Source organism: Hemitrygon akajei, chromosome 20 (assembly GCF_048418815.1).
Source record: "Hemitrygon akajei chromosome 20, sHemAka1.3, whole genome shotgun sequence".
Lineage (NCBI taxonomy): Eukaryota > Metazoa > Chordata > Chondrichthyes > Myliobatiformes > Dasyatidae > Hemitrygon > Hemitrygon akajei.
In genome coordinates this window covers 28293502-28318451 of record NC_133143.1, presented here as the reverse complement: position 1 = coordinate 28318451, position 24950 = coordinate 28293502, and the positions used below count along the sequence as shown (strand labels likewise).

The 24950-nt window shown below is 43.4% G+C and overlaps 1 protein-coding gene across 1 annotated transcript in view; it reads left to right on the top strand.

Moving 5' to 3' along the window:
- The window catches only part of tgfbr2b (transforming growth factor beta receptor 2b), an 80018-nt gene that overhangs the window by 5882 nt on the left and 49186 nt on the right, over window positions 1–24950 (top strand). The window contains exons 2-3 of the mRNA XM_073024061.1: window positions 21886–22048; window positions 23604–23797. Coding sequence (XP_072880162.1) covers window positions 21886–22048; window positions 23604–23797 — 357 coding nt within the window. The remainder of the gene's footprint in view (window positions 1–21885; window positions 22049–23603; window positions 23798–24950) is intronic.

Genomic DNA, 24950 nt, shown 5'->3' with positions numbered 1-24950 from the left:
CCCATCAGGGTCTTGTCATGTTTTCCAATCCCAATGTAAATAGTCACTCTGACATAATGCCTTTTCCAAGACTGCCTTTCCAAAAGCTCCATTCTGGAAAGCACTATAGGGCTACTAAAACAAAAACTTCATGCCATCCTAAAAGTTTCTGTCCCCAGCCGTTCTAGTTAGCCCTCGCCCTCTTTCTATTACCCCTGTTGCACTGCACCTTAAACACCTTAAAAATTCCATTTAAATTGTACATTCTGGTATTTGTATTTGTGCTCATTTTATTCCATATCTGTATTTCTAATTTTGTTGTTTAAAAAAAATTCCTTGTTCTTTATAATTATTGAATGTCAGGTTTTGTGGCACGTCGTGCCAATCACCACAGCAATTTCCTAATGTACTGTATACAGCAAACAAAGTTAATCTGTGCCTTTAATGTGTCTGAAATTTAGTCAGGGAATGCAGCAGTGCCCCCTTAAGACAGATATCCTGAAGGAGAGAGGCAAGTGAGCAGTTTCAGTCTGGGAGCTTCTTTATTTTGACTTTTTTACAAATAAAAGCACATAATTATTCTTTTGGACATAGGCCCATTTTTCAGAACAATCCTTATTGCTCTTGCAGAGTGGTGTTACAGTTGAGTAGTTTGATAGGCCATTTTTCAGAATAGATAACCATATTGCTGTGTTACTTGAGTTGTGTTTTAACTTTAAAAAGACCAACTGATCCCCCTTCCCAATGGACTCGGGTGAACCACTTTGAATCTCGACAGTCCGATATCTTTACAGCTGCTTTAAATGCTGCTTATTTTTAATTTCAAACTCATTTTAGATTTTGGAGTCGAATTCATAATTGCCAGGGAATTTGTATTATTAGCTCGGGATTGCTTGTTCAGTAACCTGAGATCCACCAGCCCGCTCACGTCACCACTTGATTTCCCATTGTCTGACATTCAGTCACCCTGGTACATCTGCCACTGGCAAGCCGTTACAAACCATATCCATGGAGATGGAGATGATGGATGATTGGTGACTATGCATGATTTTAATACTTTACGTTCTCCCTATTTCTTTTTTCAGACCTGTCTGTCCTGTTGCTTGTGTACTCCAGCTGAAATGCTGCCAATCCCACCCACCCAATCTCTTAAGTTCTGCATTTCCCAAGCAGCTTAAGGGACAACAGCAGACAAAATCAGTCCAGAAATGCACCCCTTGGTCGGGGTAGGGGGAATTGGCACAGCTGTTCATCAGCATAATAAACAGCAGTACCAGTGGTTCTCCTGCCAATTGTTGGTTCCACAGCAGGCCCTTTCTCTGTATCTCTCCTTGACAGAATCAACTAGTCGACATGATAGCCCATTGACATTTTAACCTTTCTAGGTGTTTATCCTGAACCTCTTACTGGAACTATTTCTGCATTCCCACATGCCATATCTTCTCTGTTGGATCATTTCATTAAACAACAAAGTCTGTCTCCACTCCATCTGAAGCAGTACAATCCAGATTCCAACATGCCCATATTTTAAAAAAACCATTTCCCTCATATCACTATAATTCTATTATTCTTTATTTCATACCTGGAAAATCTATTCCTCCACCTCCCACTATCTACTCCATCTTTTATTCTTTATTTCTATTCTTTCAAGGAAAGTCTATTCCTCGACTTCCCACGATCCACTCTGTACAGACCACTCATCCTTTTATATGGACCAGAAGACCATAAGATACTGGAGCAGAATTAGGCCATTTGGACCATCGTGTCACTCCGCCATTTCATCATGGCTGGTCCATTTTCCCTGTCAGCCCCAATCTCTTGCCGTCTCCCTTTGTCCCTTCATTCCCTGGACATACTTTGACTAAGTATCCCCTTGGCCTTCTTTGCGAAGAAAGCAGTCCTGATCTCAGATGCTGAGGAACTACATTCCCATAAATCATCAGAGAAGCCTTAATGTTTTCACTATAATGTGGCAGCCAGCATTGAACATGATGCTCCATTTGAGGCGGGGATGCCAATGTGACTTTCCTGCTTTTGTACTCTGGGCTGCAATTAACAGAGCTGTGTACATTGTGTTAACCGTTCTCTCAACGTGCTCTGCCACATTCACTGACTTGTGTGTCCATACCTCCTGTTCCTGCGCTCCATGTGCACCACTGAGGTTAGAACCTGATCCAAGTTTCGATTCAATAGAGTAGACAATGCTTATGGGAATGTAAAGATCGAGGAGTTCCAGTGAGCGGGTCAGGATAAACCCACAGAAAGGTTAAGACGGCATTGGGAATATCATGTGGACCAGTTGATTAGCTGGTGTTTGGGGTGGAAAGAGGTGGAAGCTGAATGAGCAATGGAAGAAATGGCTGTGAAGAATGAACAATTGAAGAAATGGCTGTGAAGAATGAACAATTGAAGAAATGGCTGTGAAGAATGAGCAATTGAAGGTGGCTTTGAGGAGGTATCTATGATGGATTAGGGGGCTGAAAGATCAGTTTGTATTGCATTTGTGTAATGCCATTGTAGCACCAGCGATCACCAATTGGGGTTCAAATCCTGCCACTGCCCGTAAAGAGTATGTATGTGGGATTCGTCTGAGTGCTTCAGTTTCCTCTGGCGTTCCAAGACATGCCGGTTAGGGTTAGTGAGCTGTAGGCAGGCTATTTTGGCACTGGAAGTGTGGTGACACTTGTGGGCTGCCCAGTACAATACTCACTCATTGGATTTGACACAACGATGCATTTCACTGTAATGTTCCAATGTACGTGTGACAAAGTGAATCCTATCCATTGGTGCTGCCAGGAGGGTGCCAGTAAAACGATGTTCCAATCCCTCTTGTACTCATTAGTTTCACACAAAACAGGCCTCAAAGCCTATGAATTACTTGGAAAATCAAAATAATTTGTAAAGGGAATTTAAATCTTTTTTATATACCAAAAGAGTACACCTTCTGGAAAACCTGGGTGTAGTCTAACAACTACTTTTATTCAACGTGGGCGCACATCAAGGATGAGTATTTGGCCTACTTTTCTACTGTGCTGATGTTCAGCACTGTGTGCCGAGGAACAGCCACCTACGTATCGGCAGAATCTCGGGTGACGAGAAGGCATACAGGAGTGAGGTAGATCAGCTGGTTGAGGGTTATCGCAACAATGACCTTGCACACGATGTCAGTAAGACCAAGGTGTTGACTGTGAGCTTCAGAAAGGGAAGGTCGGGAGAACACTCTGTAGTTCTTATTGAGAGGTCAGCGATGGAAAGGGGGAGCAGCTTCAGGTTCCCCAGGTGTCGCCATCGCTGAAGATCTATCTTGGGGCCCAACATATTGATACAACCATGGAGAAGTCACACCAGCGGCTGTATTTCATTAGGAGTTTGGGGAGATTTGTTACGTGTCCAAAGACTGACAAATTTACACAGATGTACCGAAAAGCATCCTGACGTGCAGGCACCAATGCACAGAACTGGAGGAATCTACAGAGGGTTATAGTCTCGGCCAGCTTCATCATGGGCACTAGCTTCCCTGCAATCAAGGACATCTTCAGAAGGTAGGGCCTCAAGAAGGTGGCATTGGTCAGAAAGGGCCCTCAGCAATCAGGATGTGCCCTCTCTCGCCGTTAACGCAGAGGGCCAAAGATGCACGCTCAGCACTTTAGGAACAGCTGCTTCCCCACCGCCAACAGATTTCTGAACGGTTGCTGAACACTGCGTTACTATTTTGCTTTTTTTTGCACTGTTTCTTAATATTGTAATTTATAGTAATTTTTATACACTGCACTGCTGCCACAAAAGAACAAATTTCACACAATATGTCAGTGATAATAAGCCTAATTAATTCCATTACCGGAAAACCAATTTCTCCTTTATTTACTCAGAAAAGCTTTTGATTGTTTTTTCTTTAAATCTAGTGATTGCTGTACTGTTAATTCCTATGACTGATGACTGAAAATACCTCCCTCTTTTGTGTACACATTTATTTTGCCTAGTTATTGTGTGATTTGTAGGGCCTTCCATAAGTAGATCAGTCTTGTTTAACAGAAGCTGTAATATTCTCCAGTGAAGATCCTGCTTATTCGACAGTGCTCCAGTTACTATTTTATAATTGTATCTAAACTATCTGGCCACCCTAAGTTAATGAGTGTTTAGCAATTCATAATTTTACCCATGTCTAGTCATTCTTTGGTGTGAATGACATTGGTGTGCATCATACAATGTGCGGAGTCCTGTTCCAATCCCTGCGTAGGTTCTGCATCTTTTTTGATCGTTCCATGTGCATCAAAACAACTCGATAACGTCTAAAGGGTCAAAAGTTTAAGTAACTTTTATTTTCAGAGTACATATATGTCACCACATTCAACTCTGAGGTTCATTTTCCTGCTGGTAAACTCAGCAAGTCTATAGAACAGTAACCATAATAGGATTCAACAAAAGATCAAATTGCAGGAGTCAACAAACTATGCAAATGCAAATATAAATAACAAGAATATGAAATAATAAAATAAAGAGTACTTCAAATGAGATTATTGGTTGTGGGAGCAACACAATGGTGGGCAGGTGAGTGTGGTTTTCCCCTTTTGTTCAAGAGCCTGATGGTTGAGGGGAGGTGGCTGTTCTTCTCACTTGGTGGTGTGAGTCCTGAGGCTCTTGTACCTTCTGCATGATGGCAGCAGTGAGAAAAGAGCCTGGACTGGGTGGCTGATGATGGATGTTGCTTTCCTTCGGCAGTGCTCAGTGGTTGGGAGGGCTTTACCCGTGATGTGCTGGGCCCACTCCACTACCTTTTGTAGGATTTTTCCATTCAAAGGCATTGGTGATCCCATACGTGTTGCAGCCAGTCAGTATACTCTCCACAACACACCTATAGAAGTTTGTTAAAGTTTTATATGTCATGCTAAATCTCTGCAAATTCCTAGGGAAGTAAAGGCGCTGTTGTGCTTTCTTCGCAATCGCACTTACACGCTGGGTCCTGGACTGGTCCAATGAACTGGTAAAACCCAGGAATTACCATTCATTACAATTTAAAATTTCTTAATAAAGCTTTCGTTCCTGATGTTGGATGTCACTTGACCCAAGACCAGCGTTAAAGCGGAACCTTTTAATCAAATTGAGTAAAAAGCCTAAAACTAGATGCTGAAAATCCCGAAATGGAATGAGAAAGTGATGGGAATACTTAGCATGTCAGGCAGCATACGTTCAGAGAGACATTGTTAGTAAGGATGTTACCTCTTATTGCAGGAGGTTTTCAATGCATTCTTGATATATTTCTTTGTTTACCTTTGCTGTTTGTATCTGTTTTGGATCTTCCACTGAGGGAGTGCTACATTCTCTTTGCTTCAGAAAGCTTGTCATTGTGGTTTGGGCTGTTTTGAGGTTGCTGCTTTCTAATGCATATGGATCAAGCCAGGTCTGAGCTGGAATATTCAAGTACAGTACCTGCATCTCTGGTGAGCCTTCTGGGCGTGGAAACATTTATCTCATTGACTTCTTGATCTTCCTGATTTTATCTGTGCACCTGCAACAGCACATGCGGAGGATAGCTCTTGCTTTTAAGGAAGGAAAAATTCAGACTGAGGATAAATATACCATTCCAGGTGGATTTGAGGCGCCCTGTACGCTTATTAAGTCTCAGTAAGCCAGTCACTACTGTGGGCGGTATACTTTTACTGTGATTAAACACATGGGATTCTGCAGGGGCTGGAAATCTGGAGCAACACAGACAAAATGCTGGAAGAACTCTGCAGGTCAGGCAGCATCTGTGGAAATGAATAAACAGTTGATAGTTCAAGGTGAGACCCTTCAGGACTGGTAAGGAAGGGGGACGAAACTTTCTTTCCAGTCTTGATGAAGGGTCTCAACCTGAAACAGCGACAGTTTATTCATTTCCACAGATATTTCACTGTGACCCATTTTCTACAAATTGGATAAGGATTGGCCTAGCCCTGATAATTAGCATTTTACCAGAGTCAGCTGGTGATTGTTGGTACAGTATGGGTTCTGTGCAAGAGAGCTTCATTAGCAGTGTGAGGTGGGTGGGCAGCACAGTCACGGGGGGAGGAAAAGGAAGTAAGTTGTGGAGGCAAAAAGCTTCCAAGAGGGTTTCCATCGGAGTTTACTGCCAGAGTTTGATTATTTGAACACCAGGCTTCTCCTACTTGGTGCTTTTGTGAGAGTCCAGATAAAAGGAAAGGTTTCGGTCATACCGAGGATGAAATTGTTAAGTCAGTCTTGTTAGTTTTGCGTTCAGCATTTTCTTTCGGATCTTCTGGAAGTGTATTTGATGACAAATACGAAAGATATTCCATGTCCAGTCATCACAAACTGTGGCTCAAAAACTTCAAATATTTGGAAGATGTTACAAGATGTTTAGTCCATGAATGAAAACTGTTTGAAATAATAGAACCACAATTTATTTGTGTAACTGTCTAGATTCAGCATGTTGCCCTCACACGTGGATGGAGGGGATTGCTGGCTCTCCATTCCACTGCTATTTTTTTCCTCCAGTGTGTTGCTATGTGCCCTTAGATACGTATATTTAAAACATTAGATGAATTGTTCCTTCCAGTGATACTTCATTTGCCTCCAGCCTTCCATATTCCACTATTGATTCTCTTTGAACTTTCATACAGTTTCACTTGCCCATCATTTGTACTTGTTAACAACATGGGCTCCTGGTCCACCAAAGAATTTGCCTTCAAGTTTGCTCAGGCCCTGCTCTGCCCTCTCTTTGTGACTTTGTCTAACCCTTAGTTTCTCTGGCACATTGCACATTTCCTGCACCTCAGTGCCAATGACACTGGTAGGACTGAAACTCAAATGCTTTGTCTAAAGATGGTCAGCTCACTCTGCTCCCTGTTTGAAATGTTTCTCGATCAAAGTTTCTGTCACATGACCTAATGTGTCCTATTAGTGACGGCTTCGTGGTTGCGTCCCTTTTGAAGCATCATTTGGATGCCGTCGGTGACAATGACCACAGTCCAAACTAAGATTTTAAGCCCTCTCCAATAAATGAATTGGTAGCATAGACCTTCCTAATTAGATCTGATGCTTCATCTATTCAGGGGTGAGAAGCTTGGTTAAACACTTTAAAAGAAAAAGAAAATATTTTCTTTTCTTTTAGAGTATTTAAAGAAGTTTCTCTATTGCAATGCATTAACAATGAATTTTATTAGAAAGTGCAATTTAACACGTCACCTCACCCAGGCAGGTTCTTTGTGTATTGCGTCAATCTGAACCAGGTGATCAGTTTGATGATAACAGCAAAGACGAGAGGTCAGCAAAGGTGAAGAGAGATGATTTTTAAAAAAGAGTTCAGGAGACAAACAAATAGTCCTAATTGATAATCTGATATTGAAGAACATTGTTACAGGAATCACGATTATAATTCTGCCTTTATTACAGCAATTTGGGTTCTGAAGGACATGTATGTGAGTTTTTAATAATCTGGTAGATTTGAGAGTTAAAGACTTTAAAATATCTGAAGAGCCAATATTTCTGTCCAACTGTCATGCCCCTTCAGCTGGTTAACCCAGCCATGCACGACCATGGTGCGTGAAAACGAGCCACAGTTCAGTGATGCACAATCAGAATTGCGTTTAATATCACCGGCATGTATCGTAAAAAGTGTTACCCTTGCAGGAATGGTGCCTGGAGAGGATGGCCCTAGCTCTGGAACCCTGACCCCCTCCTTTAGCCCTGTTATCCTAGAGGTCTTTAGAAGGTGGCTGGCTGGCTGCTCATTGGCCACGTGTTACAGTTTAATCACCATATAACATTTCTAGGCCAGTCACTGAGTTTGCCCCATGCTTGTTATAGCACAATCCCAGAATTCATCTGCACTTCCTGGAGACGCCAGGCCAGAGATGGAAGGGTGCCAATCCCATACTTATTACAGTATTTATTAACTCTCTAGAACCAAGCATAGGTTAGACGAAGAGGCAGAGAAGCAGTAATAATAGGTTTTCTTGTTTTTTTTAAAATGGGCATGATTTCCACTGTTCTTTAAATAGTCTGTGCTCTTGCCTCAATGTAGTAGATAAATCCACTTTTTATAACTTTTAAGTTTAAAGTTAGCAATCAATGGCATGAAAAGTGAGTCAGTGGCATTTAAATTGCAAGACTAAACAGCATTCTGCGGTGGGCCTATTGAATAAACTGGAGAGTTTCTGGGAGCGAGAGGCCGATGTGGTTCATCAGGAATGTCCTGCCAACTGAATTTGTGCCTTGTCAGCTCTGTGAATGTACAAGTCAATTTAGATACAGTGTGGATAAAGGCCCTTCAGCCCCCTAGAGTCATACTAACCCATTTACACTAATTCCACTTTATTCTCCCCACATTCCCATCAACATCTCTCCGGTTCTGCCAATCAGTTGCACACAAGGGGCATTTCGCAGCAAGTTTAACATTTAGTCTGTGCCCACTTGAAGTATACTGGGTTCTGACTCATTTTCTTTGTTTTCATTCATTTTCTCCCCCCCCACCCCCATACTAGCCGTCTCTTAATCTCCCCTCGGTGCAGCTGCCCCTCCCCCTGCAAAGCATTCTTTCCAAACCCTGAGCTGACTACAGAATATAGTCCCACTGTACCCTGGGAATCATATAAACATCCTTGCCTGACTTGACAGAATTGTCAAAGACAGCCTTCTCACAAAACTAACATGCACAGAGCCCTGGAGGAACTTGGTAGGTCAGGCAAATCTGCGGAACCGACTAAACAGTCGATGTTTTGGCCCAAGACCCTTCAGGACTAGGAAGGGGGGAGATGTCAAAATAAGAAGGCAAGGGGAGGGGAATGAGGCTAGTTGGAAGGTGATGGGTGCAGCTAGGTGGGTGGAAGAGGTAAAAAAGAAAGATCAGAGTGGGCGGGTGATGCACCATCAATAACTCACGCTGAGACTTAGGAAGTGAGATATCGGCTTTTATTGACTGAAGAAGAACACTACATCCTGGGAAAATGAGGGAGAGCAGCAGACCACAGTCGCCTTTATACAGGGGTCTGTGGGAGGAGCCACAGGAGCAGTCAGCAGGGTCTGTGGGAGGAGCCACAGGAGCAGTCAGACAGGTATATCTAGTTCACCACAGCGGGGGTGGAAATTTGCTCAGCGTGACGAGAAATCGACATTCATGCCATCAGGTTGAAAGGTAGTCAGACAGAATACAAGGTACTCAGAAAGAATATAAGGTGTTGTTCCTGCACCTTGAGGGTGGCCTCATCTTGGCACAGGAGGAGGCCACAGAGCGACACATGGGAATGGGAATTAAGGTGCTCGGCCACCGAGCAGTCCTATTGTGGTATATGTCATGGAGGTGCTCGACAAAGCCGTTCCCCCAATTTACGACCTTTCACTTCTTCTCACCTGCCTATTACTTTCCCCTGGGTCCTTTTCTCCTGTTGTCCACTCTCTTCTCCTATCAGTTTCTTTCACCTATTACCTGACCCGCCAAGTCCCTCCAGCATTTTGAGTGTGTTACTTTGGATTTCCAGTATCCGCAGACTTCCTCGCGTCTGTGTTTCTCGCAAAGCTGAAGTTTTTTCTTGTTATTTCCACCCTTGCTTGCACTTGCCTCTTTGCCAGCGTTCTTGTAACATGCACAAAAAGCTGGAAGATCTCAGCAGGTCAGGCAGCATAAGACAGAAGCAGAACAAGGTCCTTCAACCCATCGAGTCTGCCATCCCACCGTGGCTGATTTATTATCACTCTCAACTCCGTTCTCCTGCCTTCTCCGTCTGTGGAAAGGAATAAAGACTTGGTGCTTTGGGCCGACACCCTTCACCAGGGGCTCCGTTTCTCTATATTAATTTCCGTGGATGCTGCCTGACCTGCTGAGTTCCTCCAGCATTTTGTGCGTGTTACTCTGGATATCTGGCAAACGCAGAATCTTTACTCTTCCTTCCTTGCTGGTCTGATGGTAGTTTTCTTTGCTTCAGTGACACACAGTATGGTGTGACATCGGTTATTTTGCTGCAGCGGTACAGTGCAAAACTTAAAAATTAACATGTGTTGCAAAAAATAACAATTGCATAAGATGCAAAGTGTTCATCAGCTGTTCAGAAGTCTGATGGCAGGAGGAAGAACATGTTCCTGAAACTTTGAATGTTCAGTTATCTTGTGCTTTCTCTTCCCACTTGCCCTATTATCAGATGTTTCACCGTTTATTTCTGCCTGTGCTGCCAATTTGCAGAAAGTCGGCACCGAAAAGCTGGCTGAAGAGAACCAGAGTGCTTTTTTCCCCCCCCACATCTACTTCCGGGCGGTCATTTATTGATGGAGATGGGGTTCAGTGGATAATTAGATCGGGTGAGGCTTGCAGTTTGGCCTCCCTTTTGAATGCCAAATGTTGTGTTTTGATTTGCTGCATTACTGAGGTGGCACAGTCTTGCAGCCAGTAGTTGCTCACTTGCGACATTGAAACTCGGGTTACGTCCTCACCCCGGCTACCATTATATAGTCTGTATGTTCTCCCTGAGATGGCATGGGTTTCCTCCGGGTGTGCTCCAGGTTGTCCGGGTGCTGCGGGCTTCCTCCCGCATCTCAGACGTGTGTTTGCCTGTAGGCTGGATCGCCTTACTTGGTAGAATTGTGGAGAGTGGGGTTGGTGATCAGAATGTGTGGAGGTGCAGGATGGGATTAGTGTAAGTGGATAGTTGATCAATTGGCTCAAGGCTGTACCTCCCTATGCAGTGGAAACTGTTCATGTAAGTTCATGACTGCGGATGTTTGTTTTAATGGGTTGCTGCAGCACCACCACAGGCAGGAGGATTTCATTACAATGCAACCAGGCATCGGGGCATGGGAATTCATATTGTGAAATGCCGAGTGTGGCAAGACCTGATACTAAGTTTTGAAATGGCCATTAATTATGCAAGGCCTCTTAATTTCTTATAATTGGACACAAGCTAAGGAGTAACTCTGTCATTGAATTGACCTATGACAGTAACAATAACTTTGTCTAAAAATGGATGTAACTTCAAATGGCCAATTACGGAATTCAGATTTGTTTTCAACCTTTTTTGGGGTGTAATTAATCCTACTAAATACTTGAAGAGAAGAATGGTGTGTTTACAAATTGCCTCTTTGCAATCTCAATACATTTTACAGTTTTGTCATTTAGTTGTTGTCAGTTCTCTTCATTGTTTTTAAAGCTCTCAATAATCTACATCGCATAATCACTTACTTTTATAATCCTGCACGAGCTCTTGGGTCTTCTTCTGCTGGTCTCTTAATTTTAAACAATCTGCCTTGAAAGATAACTGACAGGTCAGCTTTTCTGAACTACGCGCCAAAGCTGTGGAACTCAATAACTAAAACTATAAGGGATGCGGGCTCGGTTAACGCTAGCTCAAAATCTATTTATTTAACCTTGCTTTTAACAAACATCTTTTGTCTTCTATTTTCATGTTTTATTTTTATTTTATTTTCATGCTTGTACTTTATCCCACTGTAAAGCACTTTATATCAAAGTTTGTGGGGTGACACAGTTAGCGCAAAGTTTTACGGTACAGGTGACGGGTTCAATTTCCGCTACTGACTGTAAGGAGTTTGTATGTTTCCTCTGGGTACTCTCGTTTCCTCCCACAGTCCAAAGGCATTGGTTGGTCATGGTAAATTGTCTTGCGATTAGGCTTAGATCAAATCGGGCGATAGCTGGGCAGCGTGGCTCAAAAGGCCTATTTTGCGCTGTATTTCAATAAAATAAAACTTTTAATAACCATTTGTATGAAAAGTGCTCTATAAGTAAATTGTTGATGTATTTTGCCCTCCAGATTCTTGACCACTCACTTAACCCATCTCTCTGCAGACTTTCTGTAGCCTTTGTACAAGTTGTTCTTCCGCTGAATTTAATGTCATCGCCAAACTTGGTATGCTGAATGAAGTTCTCCTCCAGCAATTTGTTCATATTCATGAACTATTACCGGAAGTTCGAGAAATCAATGTTCATGCAGTCAGGTTACAGGCTACCCAGACGGAATATCTCTGAGCTCCTGCAGCCTTTTGTGCGTGTTGTTCAGATTTGCAACTGTCCCTTTATTGAAGTAATGAAGCAGACCTTTAATAGTCATACAGCTATGTCAGGAACAGCCCTTGTAGTAATTATCGTTGGTCATTAACAAAATCAGGAGATGGCAGATTTTCAAGAATTTGCAGGAATCCTGGGATCTGGAGCAAAGAGAAACAAAAATATCTGTAGCAAAGGGACTTGGTGATGCGGCGCCTGTGGAGGCAAAGGGATGGGTTGGTGATTTGGGTCAGGACTGGGAGGGGTGAGGCGGAGGTTGGCAGACGATAGGTGGAATTTGGTGAGGAGCGAGTAGATGAGCAGATGGGGTAAGGGAGAAGTGGGCGAGGGTAGTTGACACACGAGATTGCAAAGGTTGGCATCTAGAGCAAAAGGGGAAAAAAAAACTACTGGAGGAACTTGCTGACTCGGGCTTTGTGTACAATGCCAGCTTGTTTCCTGTTTAAAGTGCAGATTTCAACCAACTTTATTTTGCAGAGTTATTTTGTTTATTACCTTCTGGGTTTTTTTTTACTCTGCTGACTTCCCCACAAGGATATGCATGAACAAATCTGTGGTTCGGCACCTGGCAATGGGCTGGTTTCCAGCTCAAGATGCGTGGTATGGGCTCTTGTGAAAGTAACTAAAATATGCATGAGTGCGGGTGTATATATATAGCCACAAGGCATTCATTCCGCTGCTGTGTTGAAGCTAGTTAGTGCTCTCCGCACCCTTCCTGGAATCTGTTCTGGCTTGTTTGCTGATTGCTGACTCTGCTCGAACAAGAGACGGCTTCAGTAATCTCTTTTGAGTGGCACTGGGAATGCACGCAGAACAGAATGGACTCGTTTGTCGGTCTCTGCCTGAAGTCCTGGGGCCTGTAATGAAGTAGCCACTGTTCTTTTCCCAGTAACGGCCTTCCTCCCCACCTTGAACGTGCAAACACTTTTGGGGAAGGTACCGATCGGTCGGACAAGGTGGGATGGGGAGGCCTATGTGCTGCTACTGGCAACAGTTGATCAAAGGGAAATGGCTTCAGTTTCAGGCATCATCAAACTGTCTGCTCCTTCAAAAGAGTTAACCCATCAATCACTCCTTCTGAGCTGGAGTAAGCACTGTCTGAAGTTAGTGCAGGCCAGAGCAGTGCCAAACCCCGGATTCAATTGCCTAAGGTGAGTAGGGGAGCATTCTACTTTTCTCGTCTCAGATTGGCATGGGATTTCATCTGCCTTTGTTTGACTGCATTCAGGCAGGGGCCATTAAGTGATATTTAACCTTTGTGCTGCACGTGGGCCAGGTAATGTCCATCCCAATAAGAGTCTAACCCTGTCACCTTGCCTTCCAAGAGGACCACAACCTCGTCGTGATTTGGAGGCGTGCGTGCCTCAGTCAGCTGGAGATCTATGGTGGCTGGTGTCGGGGCCTTGTGTTTCGGCTCTTGATAGGGTTAGCCAAGCCAGACAGGTCAAAGGGTAGAGGCCAGGCTAAGAGTGGCCCACCTGTCCTCCGGGTTCAGGGGTTCAGCTCGGGGCTAGCGACCCTGACTGGTCAAAGAAATTGTTATGGAAACAGCAATGAAGAATCCTTCGATACCAACAGAGATGGAGGATCTTTGTTGCTGCCCTAAATGCCAGCGGTGTAATGGGAAGAAAGTACATAACCTTGGCAATGATATGAATGGCATGCTGGTGTAGTGGTTGGCACAATGCTTTATAGTACCAGCAATTCCTACTGTTGCCTGTAAAGAGTTTGTACGTTCTCCCTGTGAGTTTCCTCCAGGTGCTCAGGTTTCCTCTCTCAGTCCAAAGACCCACCAGCTGGTAGGTTGGTTGGTCATTGGACGTGGTCCTGTGATTAGGCTGGGGTTAAATCGGGGTCTGCTGGGCGGTGTGGCTCGAAGGGCGGGAAGGTCCTATTCCACACTGTATCCCAATAAATAAAATTTAAAAACAATTTCATTGAATATCAAGGCCCCATTTTCGCTATTTTTGAAGTCATCGCTGATCAGAAGCTTGACTAGATCAGCCAAAGGAATACCTTGGCCACAAGAGCAAGGCATAGGTTGGGAATCTATTAGTAACTAATTTCCTGACACCTCCACGCTCCTGCATCACCTCAAGGGCACCAACTCCCCAACTGTAAAATATCCTCATCTTTTGAAGGTTGATGCCATCTAAGAGAGGACAGCCCAGTTGGTTAGCAGACTTTCAGCCACTCTGAACATCGATAACAAATCGGCATGATGGAGTGGTGGAGCAAACTCGAAAGGCAGACATCCCACCTCTCCCGGAAGTTCCGGGAGTCTCCCGCAAATTGATGGTGCTACCTCCCTGAAGTGAGGTTTTTTTAGGGTGGGATATCTGGAAAGGCCAATTCTGATCCTGCGACTTGTGATTTCCTCCAGCAAGGGTAAGCAAAGGCTGCAGTGCGTCCATCGACAAGATGTGTAGCAGTTCCTTCAGGGAAAATGAGCATCACGGCCGTGTCAGGTTGTTACTGAGCCTCCTGCTCTGAAGGCTCATTTGACGGTTGGTGTTCTCACCAGATCAAGAACACAGAGGAAGCTATAGAACTGGGCAGATCGAAATAAGGTTTGAATTGTATCCGTATCAGCCTAGACTCCCGAGTGCGCTTTCACTTCCATATCTGAGACTATGTTGAGTTTGCGCTGCATAGACTTGAGCACTTTAAACGAGGTGCATAATACTTCAGTATAATGTAGCTGAAAGGCCTTAATAGAGGGGATGTGGAGAGGATGCCTCCTACGGTGGGGGAGTCAAAGACACAGCCTCAGAATAGAGGGGTGTACTTTTAGAACGGAGATGAGGAGGAATTTCTTCAGCCGGGGGTGGTGAATCTGTGGAATTCCTTGCCACGGGCAGCTGTGGAGATCAAGTCATTGGGTATATTTAAGGCAGAGGTTGATAGGCTCTCGATTAGTTAGCGCACGCAGGGATACGGGGAGAAGGCAGGAGATTCGGGCCAAGTGGGAAAATGGACCAGCCATGATGAAATGGCGGAGCAGACTCGTGGAAGGCCGCACTGTCAAAGATACTTTATTTACTGATGAGATATTTAAACCTGGCTTTGTTTGAACTTGGAACTAAACGTAAGAGATTATGGCATTATTCAAAGCAGAGTATGATCGTTTTCTGGTGACATGGATGATGCGTTTCCTTCAATCAATTATACTGTTGTTATGACATTAAATGGTGGAAAAATGGTAAATCAAAACCGAAGCTGCAGACGGTGAGAGTCAACTAAAAACAGGTCAGGACAGCATCTCTGGAAGAAGCAACTTGGTTAACGTTTCTGGCTGAAGATGAAGAAACCGTAATCCTGCTTCCCTTTCCATACATGCTGTCTGAGCTGAGCTGTCTGAGGAGAGTTTCGACACTTCCTGTTTTTATTTCAATTCCCCGTGCACGCTGACTGCCATTTTCCCATGTTGCAGTTGTGAAGACACAAAGTATTTAATTGACAGTGAAGCACTTGAGGCCACCCTGAGCTTATGAGAAGACCTGTTAGAAAATATCTCTAACAAATGCTGGAGATCCAGGCAGCATGCACGAAATGCTGGAGGAACTCGCAGGCCAGGCAGTATCAATGGAAAAGAGTAAACAGTCGACGTTTTGGGCCGAGACCCTTCATCAGGAAAATATTTCTGTTCCTTCATCTTGCTTGTGCTGTCTTACAGGTGGTCGTGTGAGGACTCATTGAAGTATTTCTCACAGACTTCCTCGCAGACAGGACCCAGGCTGTAAAAATAGGGGACAAGCTCTCCTCTACAATCACTCTGAGCACCGGTATCCCACAAGGCTGTGTACTCAGCCCCCTGCTGTACTCACTGTACACCCATGATTGTGTAGCCAAGTTTCCACCGAATTCAATATAAGTTTGCTGATGACACCACAATTGTAGGCCGTATCTTGGGTAATGATGAGTTTGAGTACAGAGAGGAAATTAAGAACATGGTGGCATGGTGCGAAGACAATAACCTATCCCTCAATGTCAGCAAGACGAAGGAATTGGTTGTTGACTTCAGAAGGAGTAGCAGACCGCACAACCCCATCTACATCGGTGGTGCGCAGGTGGAACAGGTCAAAAGCTTTAAGTTCCTTGGGGTGAATATCACAAATGACCTGACTTGGTCTAACCAAGCAGAGTCCACTGCCAAGAAGGCCCACCAGTGCCTTTACTTCCTGAGAAAGCTGAAGAAATTTGACCTGTCCCCTAAAACCCTCACTAATTTTTATAGGTGCACCGTAGAAAGCATTCTTCTAGGGTGCATCACAACCTGGTATGGAAGTTGTCCTGTCCAAGATCGGTAGAAGCTGCAGAAGATCATGAACATAGCCCAGCACATCACACAAACCAATCTTCCATCCTTAGACTCACTTTACACCACACGCTGTCAGAGCAGTGCTGCCAGGATAGTCAAGGACACGACCCACCCAGCCAACACACTTTTTGTCCCTCTTCCCTCCGGGAGAATGTTCAGGAGCTTGAAGATTTGTACGGCCAGATTTGGGAACAGCTTCTTTCCAACTGTGATAAGACTGCTGACCAGATCCTGACCAGGATCTCAGCCGTACCTTCCAAATATCTGGACCTGACTTGCACTACCTTACTTTCCCTTTTCTATTTTCTAATTATGATTTATAATTTAAATTTTTATTATATTTTCTTCGATGTGTACTTCAGGGAGTGCGAAGCGCAGAATCAAATATCGCTGTGATGATTGTACGCTCTAGTGTCAATTGTTTGGTGACAATGAAGTAAAGTATTTTGTGGATGTTACACTTATTGAGGAGTTGCAAATAAGTTGCAGGAGCTGTGCTCTGTTGGAAGAGAATTTGCTTGGAATGGAGGAAATGTCAGTGAGTAGGAAAGGTTTAGAGGGATTTGGGACTAGCTCAGTTAGTAACTTAGCTGGCATCTTTTGTGTTGGCATCAGCCCTGATCTAATTTAACACTAAAATCTGCAATCATAACACTTTAAGTATTGTACGAACCACCCTGGGCTCATGAATCTCGTTGGACTGTTATACCCATTGGGGTCTGGGCTTCTCTGAAGGAAAGCTGTGCATTGTATTGATCCATGGGTTGGAATGGTCTCCAGTTACTCCTGACTGATACAACTGAACAGGATGAGGACTGAGCAGTTCACACAATCAGCGAAAGTACATCTTCCCACTCTTCCAACACGCTGCACACTTGGCTATCTGCCCGCTGGTTGACACCTAATCTCGTGTGCTAAGCACTCGAAGCTTCACACTACGTGGCCAAGGAAGCGGCAACGTCTTGAATCACAAAACCGACTTCTGGTTTGGATCTCAGCAGGTCAACAAAGGACCATGCGGAATGAGTGCAAGTCACTCTTGTCCATTAAACAGCACTGGGAATCGAGCTGTGGGAAAGCCTGGACTGTCAAATACATCAACAGCACTTGGAGCTTCCCACTGCACAATAGGATTTATGACACAGTGTGTACTTGTAGAATGATTACGGTTATGAGGCAATGTGAAATAAGATCCAAACTGAGTAAAAATGGTGACAAAGAACTAAGATATCACAGAGTCTTTTGCAGACCTCTGTCACTTGTCTTTTAGTGGGTGTAACCCAAAAAAAAAAGTGGAGAATTCCAAGTATCTCCAAGGTCATTTAAAGGGTACCTTGGAAGAAGCCAAACTCTATGACTCGAGCAGATATTCCTGTATGTCAGCAGTGAATGAACTGCTCTTGGATCCTGCTTCTTTCACTGAGATTATCTTAAGAATCACTACAGCATTTTTGGATCTGAGGGTGATCATTTTCCAGTCAAAGTGACTCCAGTAAAGATGTATGTAATTTAAGCATTTAGATGTAGGTAACAGTGTAACTTTATTTAACTATTCTTTCAACCTTTTTTTAAAAAAAAATTATTCCTAAACAGACTTGTGAATATGTTTTGCTATCCTTCAGAATAGTTGTGCATGACCAGGCTTAAAAAAATACCCAGTTGAAATAATGCAGATCTTGTGGCAGAAGTATGAATAAACAGTCAGTACAACTCTGTTGGTTAAAACTCTGACCAGCTCTAACTTTTGATCATTGTGCCATGGTATGATTACAGCTTTGAGCCTTTACACTATTGAGGCTTTGGCCTTTTGTAGTAGATTTTAACCCGTCCTGGCCCAGTGTGAAGCATTGACTAATTGTTTCCGAATTTTGGAAATCTGTATTTTATCCAGCTCTTGTAATTGTTATGTATGAATACCCTAATTACACAGATAGTGTGGGTTAACATCATTTCAGCCACTGAGGGGCCTCCTGAATCTACTCAACTGAGAACAGAAAACAAAAGCTGGTAACATTCACCATTTCCTATCCCCTTTTCCTTCTGTCAATTTATCTCCATGCCCACCCATGGTTTCCCTACTGTGCTCCTCCCATCTTTTTCTTCCTTCCACGGCCTTCTGTCTCTTTCACCAATCAACTTCCCAGCTCTTCACTTCATCCCTCCCACTCTAGGTTTCACCCATCACCCATCACCTAGTGCCCCCCCCCCCCCCCCACCATTTATATCTATTCCTCAATTTTTCTTCTCCAGTCCTGCAGAAGAGTTTTGGCCCAAAATGCAAAATGTCGACTGTACATTTTTTACTCCCATAGGTGCTGCGTGTGCGTGTGCGCGCGCGTGTGTGTCTCAGATTTCCAGCCTCTGCAGATTTTCTCTTGTTTGTCAGCTGATAAAATCAGCAATGTATCACCCACCACATTGATAATGGAGAAAAAATGCACATCTGCCTGCCTTGTAACAGGTGAAAGGCATTTCTCATTTTGTATAAAGATCCAACTGGAAGAGTATTTTACCAGTGGAGAAAGGGATGCTATTGCCTTCTATCATTTAATATGATAAATATAACGTGCATTGCTTAAACTTGCTCAGTTTGCTGGGGACATAGCCTCAAGATTCGGGGGAGTAGATTTAGGACGGAGAGTGGTGAATCTGTGGAATCCTCTGCTCGAAGCATTGGAGGCTGCCTCACTAAATATATTTAAGACAAGGTTGGATAGATTTTTTGCATAGTAGGGGAATTGAGGGTTATGGGGAAAATGGCAAGTAGGTGGAGATGAGTCCATGGCCAGATCAGCCATGATTTATTAAATGGCGGAGCAGGCTCAACAGGCCAGATGGCCGACTCCTGCTCCTATTTCTTATTACCTTTTTTCCCGGGTTTTCATCCATGGACTTGATTCGTATTATCTCTGTAATCTGTGCTCTTCCAATCCTTGCTTGTTGGTCACTATCAAATTTAATTATTCATGACCCATGATTTCCCTTGGGCCTGCCTCTTTTACCCTCCTTTCAGGCATTCTGTAAATCCCTCCTCTTTGACCAAAATCTGCCCAAAATTTTCTACGTCTCTATTAAATTTGGTTTGTTAAAAATCCTGTGACGGTCCTTGGGTTATCTTGTTACATTGAACACTTGTGTGAAAACGAGTTGATCTAGCAGTTTCGACATTCAAAGTATGCCAAAGGCACAGGGGCCATGATTTTTTTTTTGGGTTAGACCAGTGCAGACTGACATTCAATACGGTATTGGCAACTGAGCTCTGTTGTGAAAGGGATGTAATACCCCTGGAATAGCTCATTGAGACCTAGCCTAAATAAAGGTTGCATTTTTAAATTGATGACAAGTCTCTTATTTGAAAGTGGGGTTTTGCTTCGGGGGTGGGGGGGGGAATAGACTCTAAGTTTGCCATTGTGCTGGAGGTGAATGAGTCATGATGCCTTCACAGCATTGGAGTGCCAGGGCATAGACACAGTGTTAAAAAGCACTTGAATACTTCTGTTTTTAAATTACCACCAGAAATTGACTATGCTACTCCATATCTAGAATATTTTTTCTACAAATTTATTGCAAATCTTCTTTGCCACTTTTTTTTAAAAAAGCTGATTATTGAAAAATTACAGTAATTTTATATAAAGTGTGTATCTTTCATGAATTTTGGCTGTGTTAGTGAAACAGAATTATCTGTCTAAAATGTATCAGACTTTTTTTTTAAAGTTTAATTCTGTTCCAAAATTCTATCCAGTTGCTTTGTGGCACGGGAAATACGAAGGGAAGTCTGAGCAAAATATGGAGTGGGAAAATGTGCATTCTGAGCAGGGATGAATTTAGGATTAGTAATTGCACCAGTTATATAGACTCGGGGTGAATCTGTAACCCGAAAGCATTGATTTAAGATAATTTGTTAAAGAACTTGTTCTGGAGAATATTTTGTCTTAGTTGACTTGTTGGGGGTTGTAATGCATTGTCTGAAGAGATGTTGTAACTACATTCAGTACAGATTTTTAAAAAGTTATTGGATGCAACAGACGGGCTAATCAGTGGATGGTGTTAACTTTGATTATTAGGAGGCATATGAAGGTGCTAAACAAGATGAGAGCCCGTGGTATCACAGGAAAGGTAATAGCATAGATGGAAGATTAGCTAACCAAAGAGAGAATAAAGGGACACACACAAAATGCTGGTGGAACACAACAGGCCAGGCAGCATCTATAGGAAGAAGCACTGTCGACATTTCGGGCCGAGACTCTTCGTCGGAACTAACAGAAGCTATATTTTCTTTCAGTTAGTCCTGACGAAGGGTCTTGGCCCGAAACATCGACAGTGCTTCTCCCTATAGATGCTGCCTGGCCTGCTGTGTTCCACCAGCATTTTGTGTGTGTTGCTTGAATTTCCAGCATCTGCAAGTTTCCTCGTGTTTGCTTAATAAAGGGAATAATGGGAATAGAGAGAATAAAGGGGCTCTTTTCTGGTTGGCTGCTGGTGACTAGTGGTGTTCTGCAGGGATCAGTGCTGGGACTGCTGCTTTTTATTTTGTGTCAATGATCTAGAAGACAATTGATGGCTTTGTGGCCAGGTTTGCAGACAATACAAAGGTGGGTGGAGGGGTAGGTAGTGTTGAGGAAGCAGGGAGTCTCGAGAATGGGCAGAGAAGTGGCAGATGGAATCATGTAAGGAGGAGTATGGCCTTGCGCTTCAATAGAGGGAGCAAAGCACAGACAGTTTTCTAAATGGGGAGAAATTTCAGAAATGGGGACCTGGGAGTCCTCGTGCAGGATTCCCTGTGGGTTAATTTGCAGATTGGGTCCGTGGTAAGGAAGGCAATTTGAGCACTTGTTTCAAGAGGACCAAAATAAAAGCAAGGATGTAATGTTGAGTCTTGATAAGGTAATGTTCAGACTACATTTGGAGTACTGTGATCAGTTTTGGGCCCCTGATCTAAGAAAGGTTGTGCTGGCATTGGAGAGGGTCCAGAGGAGGTTTGTGAGAATGATCCCGGGAATGAAAGGGTTAACATTTGAGGAGCTTTTGATGTTCCTGGGCCTACACTTGCTGGCGTTCAGAAGAATGGATGGTGGGTTTCTCACTGAAACCTATTGAATATTGAAAGGCCTAGATAGCGTGGGCATGGAGAGGATGGGGCACAGTCTCAGAATAGAAGGGTGTTGCTTTAGATGAGAGACGAGGAGCAATTTCTATAGGCAGAGGGTGTAGAATCTCTGGAATACATTCCCACAGACGGCTGTGGAGAACGTCATTGGGTATATTGATAAGTTGATAGATTCTTGATTAGTACAGGAGAATTGGGTTGAGAGGGATAGTAAGTCTGCCATGTTGGACTCAATGGGCTGAATGGCTAATTCTGCTCCTCTGTTTTATGGCCTCTCTTGAACAGGACAAATTGTTTCAAACCCAGCTCGGACATCTCCTGCATTGCATCTATAAAACTATTCCTCCCGGATTTATGCGATTAAATTTGACACTTGTAATGTGTGGGTTTTCCCCCAGTATTTTTTGCAAGAGAGGGCTGATTTATTCTGAAAGATTAATTCGTGCTACTTCCTTTTTTCTTTTCCAGGGAAACAGAAAGGCATTATCTTCAATAACATAATGCGTTTCAACGAACTGTGCCGGTTCTGTGATGTCGAGCCTACTAATTGCACCAATACTGGCTCCTGCATAAGTAACTGCAACAGGTCCTCCATCTGCGAGAACAGGGATGAAGTGTGTGTCTCAATCTGGTAATGTCTCCCCCCCCCCCCCACCCCGCCCCCTTTCACCCCTTCTTCTCGCATTCTGACTTTTCAGTAGTGAGGGTGTTGCTTCACATCATTGAGGTGTTACTTGGGCTTCAGCTTTTAGATCTCTGATAACCAGTGACTGAAACAGTGGATGCACACAATGTGCTGGGGGAGGCTCAGCAGGCCAGGCAGCATCTAATGGGAATGAATGGTCCCTGTTCCGAGCTGGGACCCTTCATGAGGACCCTTCATTCATGAGCCCTGATAAAGGGTCTCGGCCCAAAATGTTGACTGCTTATTCCCGTCCATAGAAGTTGCCGGACCTGCTGAGCTCCTCCAGCACAATGTCAGATCAAAAAAATTCAAATTAAATCGATTTCAAGTTCAGGTTTAATTATCATTCAACCATACATGGATATAACCAAACGGAACAGCGTTCCTCCGGGGCCAGGGTGCAAAAACATACACAGCACATTCAAAATAGCATTTTCAGAATTGTGTATTTCTCTAGACTTCCAGCATCTGCAATACCTCTTGTCTATTGAAACAGAAGATGTGGCCTCTTTTTTTTCCCTCTCTCATTGCTGTTTGAGGGTGTTCAAAGTATTCCCCATATTCCCAAGATTTTAGAAATATTTGATTGCTTGTAAGGTGTTTTAAACAACATAAAAGTCATTGCATAAATGGCAGTTCCTTCCTTGGGAATTATTATTAGTCTCTCGTAGGAGGTAATTATTGGATACTGCTTGCCAAGTAATCTTCAATGGTAAGGCTAAGGCAAGATGCAAGTTATAATGGAGATTCATTCATCCCTTCCTAATCATTATTTGATTAATTGATCGAAAGTGGTGAAAGAGCAGGAACTATCATGTCATTCTGGGGAAAAAATATTTTAATTGCCTAAGAGCCTGCAGACCTTTTGAGATTAAATGAGCTGCAACGCCAGGGTCACACTATATTGATTATCCCTCAATCTTCCAAACTCAAATGAACACAAAGAGAAGTATTTGAAGCTGCAGCAGATTCCCAGAGGGTAAATCCAAAGATACACTCCCTTCCAGTGGTAGAATCCTCAACCAGGGCAATAACGATAAGCTGAGTGTTACTTGGAGAGAGGTTTTCCCCACACATGTTAGAGGAAATTTGTAATCCTATGTCACCTCAGTACCATTTGTCTGTATCTCCTCCATACTCGTTGGTGACTTAAAGTCTATCATTGTGGAGAACACTCCTAGAACCACCAATTGTTGCCTTTCAGGGAAGGCTATGCAATTTCTATAACTCCCTTGGAGTTTTTCCAGCAGTCCCTTTCGAGTGCCTGATTTTAATTTGAATATTATAGCCTTTATTATGGCTACTTACAGCAGATTTTTTTCATGGACAAATTTTAATGAATTCTTTCATTACTTTAAGCATGTGAAAGATTAAAGTGAAGCCCAAGACCCGCAGAGGTCATTGGCAAGACCTGGAAAGTAATCGTATCGAGCTTCATTGGATCTCTTTTCGTGTTTGGCTTGACCGATCTTAAAGTCTTCTGCTTTCCCTTGACCTGCAGGAGGAAGCAAGATGCCAATGTGACTATAGAAACTCTGTGCCACAATCCAGCACGGCCTCTGTATGGGCACGTGCTGGATGACTACAATAATACGAGATGTGAGATGAAAGAAAAGAAGGCTAAAGGTTCGGTGTTCTACATTTGCTCGTGCTCAAAGGAGGCAGAATGTAATGACAAGCTGATATTCACAGATGGTGAGTTGCATCAGATAATGAAATGTTTGGTGATGTGATTTGGAGTTTTGTTGCTTCTTCAGCTTACAGCTTTCGGGGATTGCCACCTATCTTTCCACTTTGCAGAACCAGTGTTTCCATTTCAGCTTCTGCAATTCGTGCTTTCAAATGCCTGGGGCTACACTCTGGAATTCCTTTACAGATCTACTGCCTCTCTACCTCTGTCAACCTCTTAAAACATCCTGTTCCAGGTCTGTAACCACCTAAGGTGCTTTATTCCACCCAAATCTGTCGTCGTCTTCACCCGCCCCACCCCCAGCGTCAGTTGACTCAATGTTGCCAGTTGTGTCTGCAGTTGGTCAGAACTGTGACCTTGAATTTCATCTGAACCTTTTCTCAGGAAGGATATTATTTTAAAAGCCTCTTTGACAATGCATTTGTTTATGCCATTTCCTAAAGTAGTCTGTGGAAATTCTGTTCAGTGGAATTCCTGTGCAGCGGCTCAGAATGTTTTGCTATCTTGGAAATGGGATATATTCTATTATATTTCCTTTCATCCTGGGTATGTAAGTGTTTGGGGTTTGGGTTTTGGATGGCAGTCTACACCTCCTTTTGTCACTGTAGTGGTTGTCAGGAAAGCTGGAAGCCTTTTATACAGGTTTTAGTCTTGCTTACAGCTCCAGTTGTAAATTAACTAACAAATTTATGTAGCAGCGCAATCGATTTTCTTGCGATCTGATACCTTGAGAGTGTGATTGCTTCTGACCGCCAACCCCTCCTTGGTACTTGCAGGTAGCTGTGAGCTGAAGTTATCGTCACAGCAGGAAGGAATACTCAGGTTATCAGCTTGAATCTTTTTTTATTTGTAGGCCTCATGAACTTGTTAGAAAGTGATACTCTAACTTAGGAGTGAAGGCACCTTGACCTGGGGTTCCATCAGACGCTGGGTTATGTTGTAAGCCTATGTGTAACTGAGATTGAAAATGGGTTTCCTGCTCAGGTCAGACATTGTCTTGGAGATTTTGTTAACTGAGTGACCAAATAGTAGAATATTTCACTCTTTAGGTTCCTTCACCATTCAATGAAAGCATGGCTGATATATATATTCTCATTCTATCCCAATGTTGTCTTTTAATGTCTAGAAATTGGTCTCCTTATGTACGTTCAGTAGCAT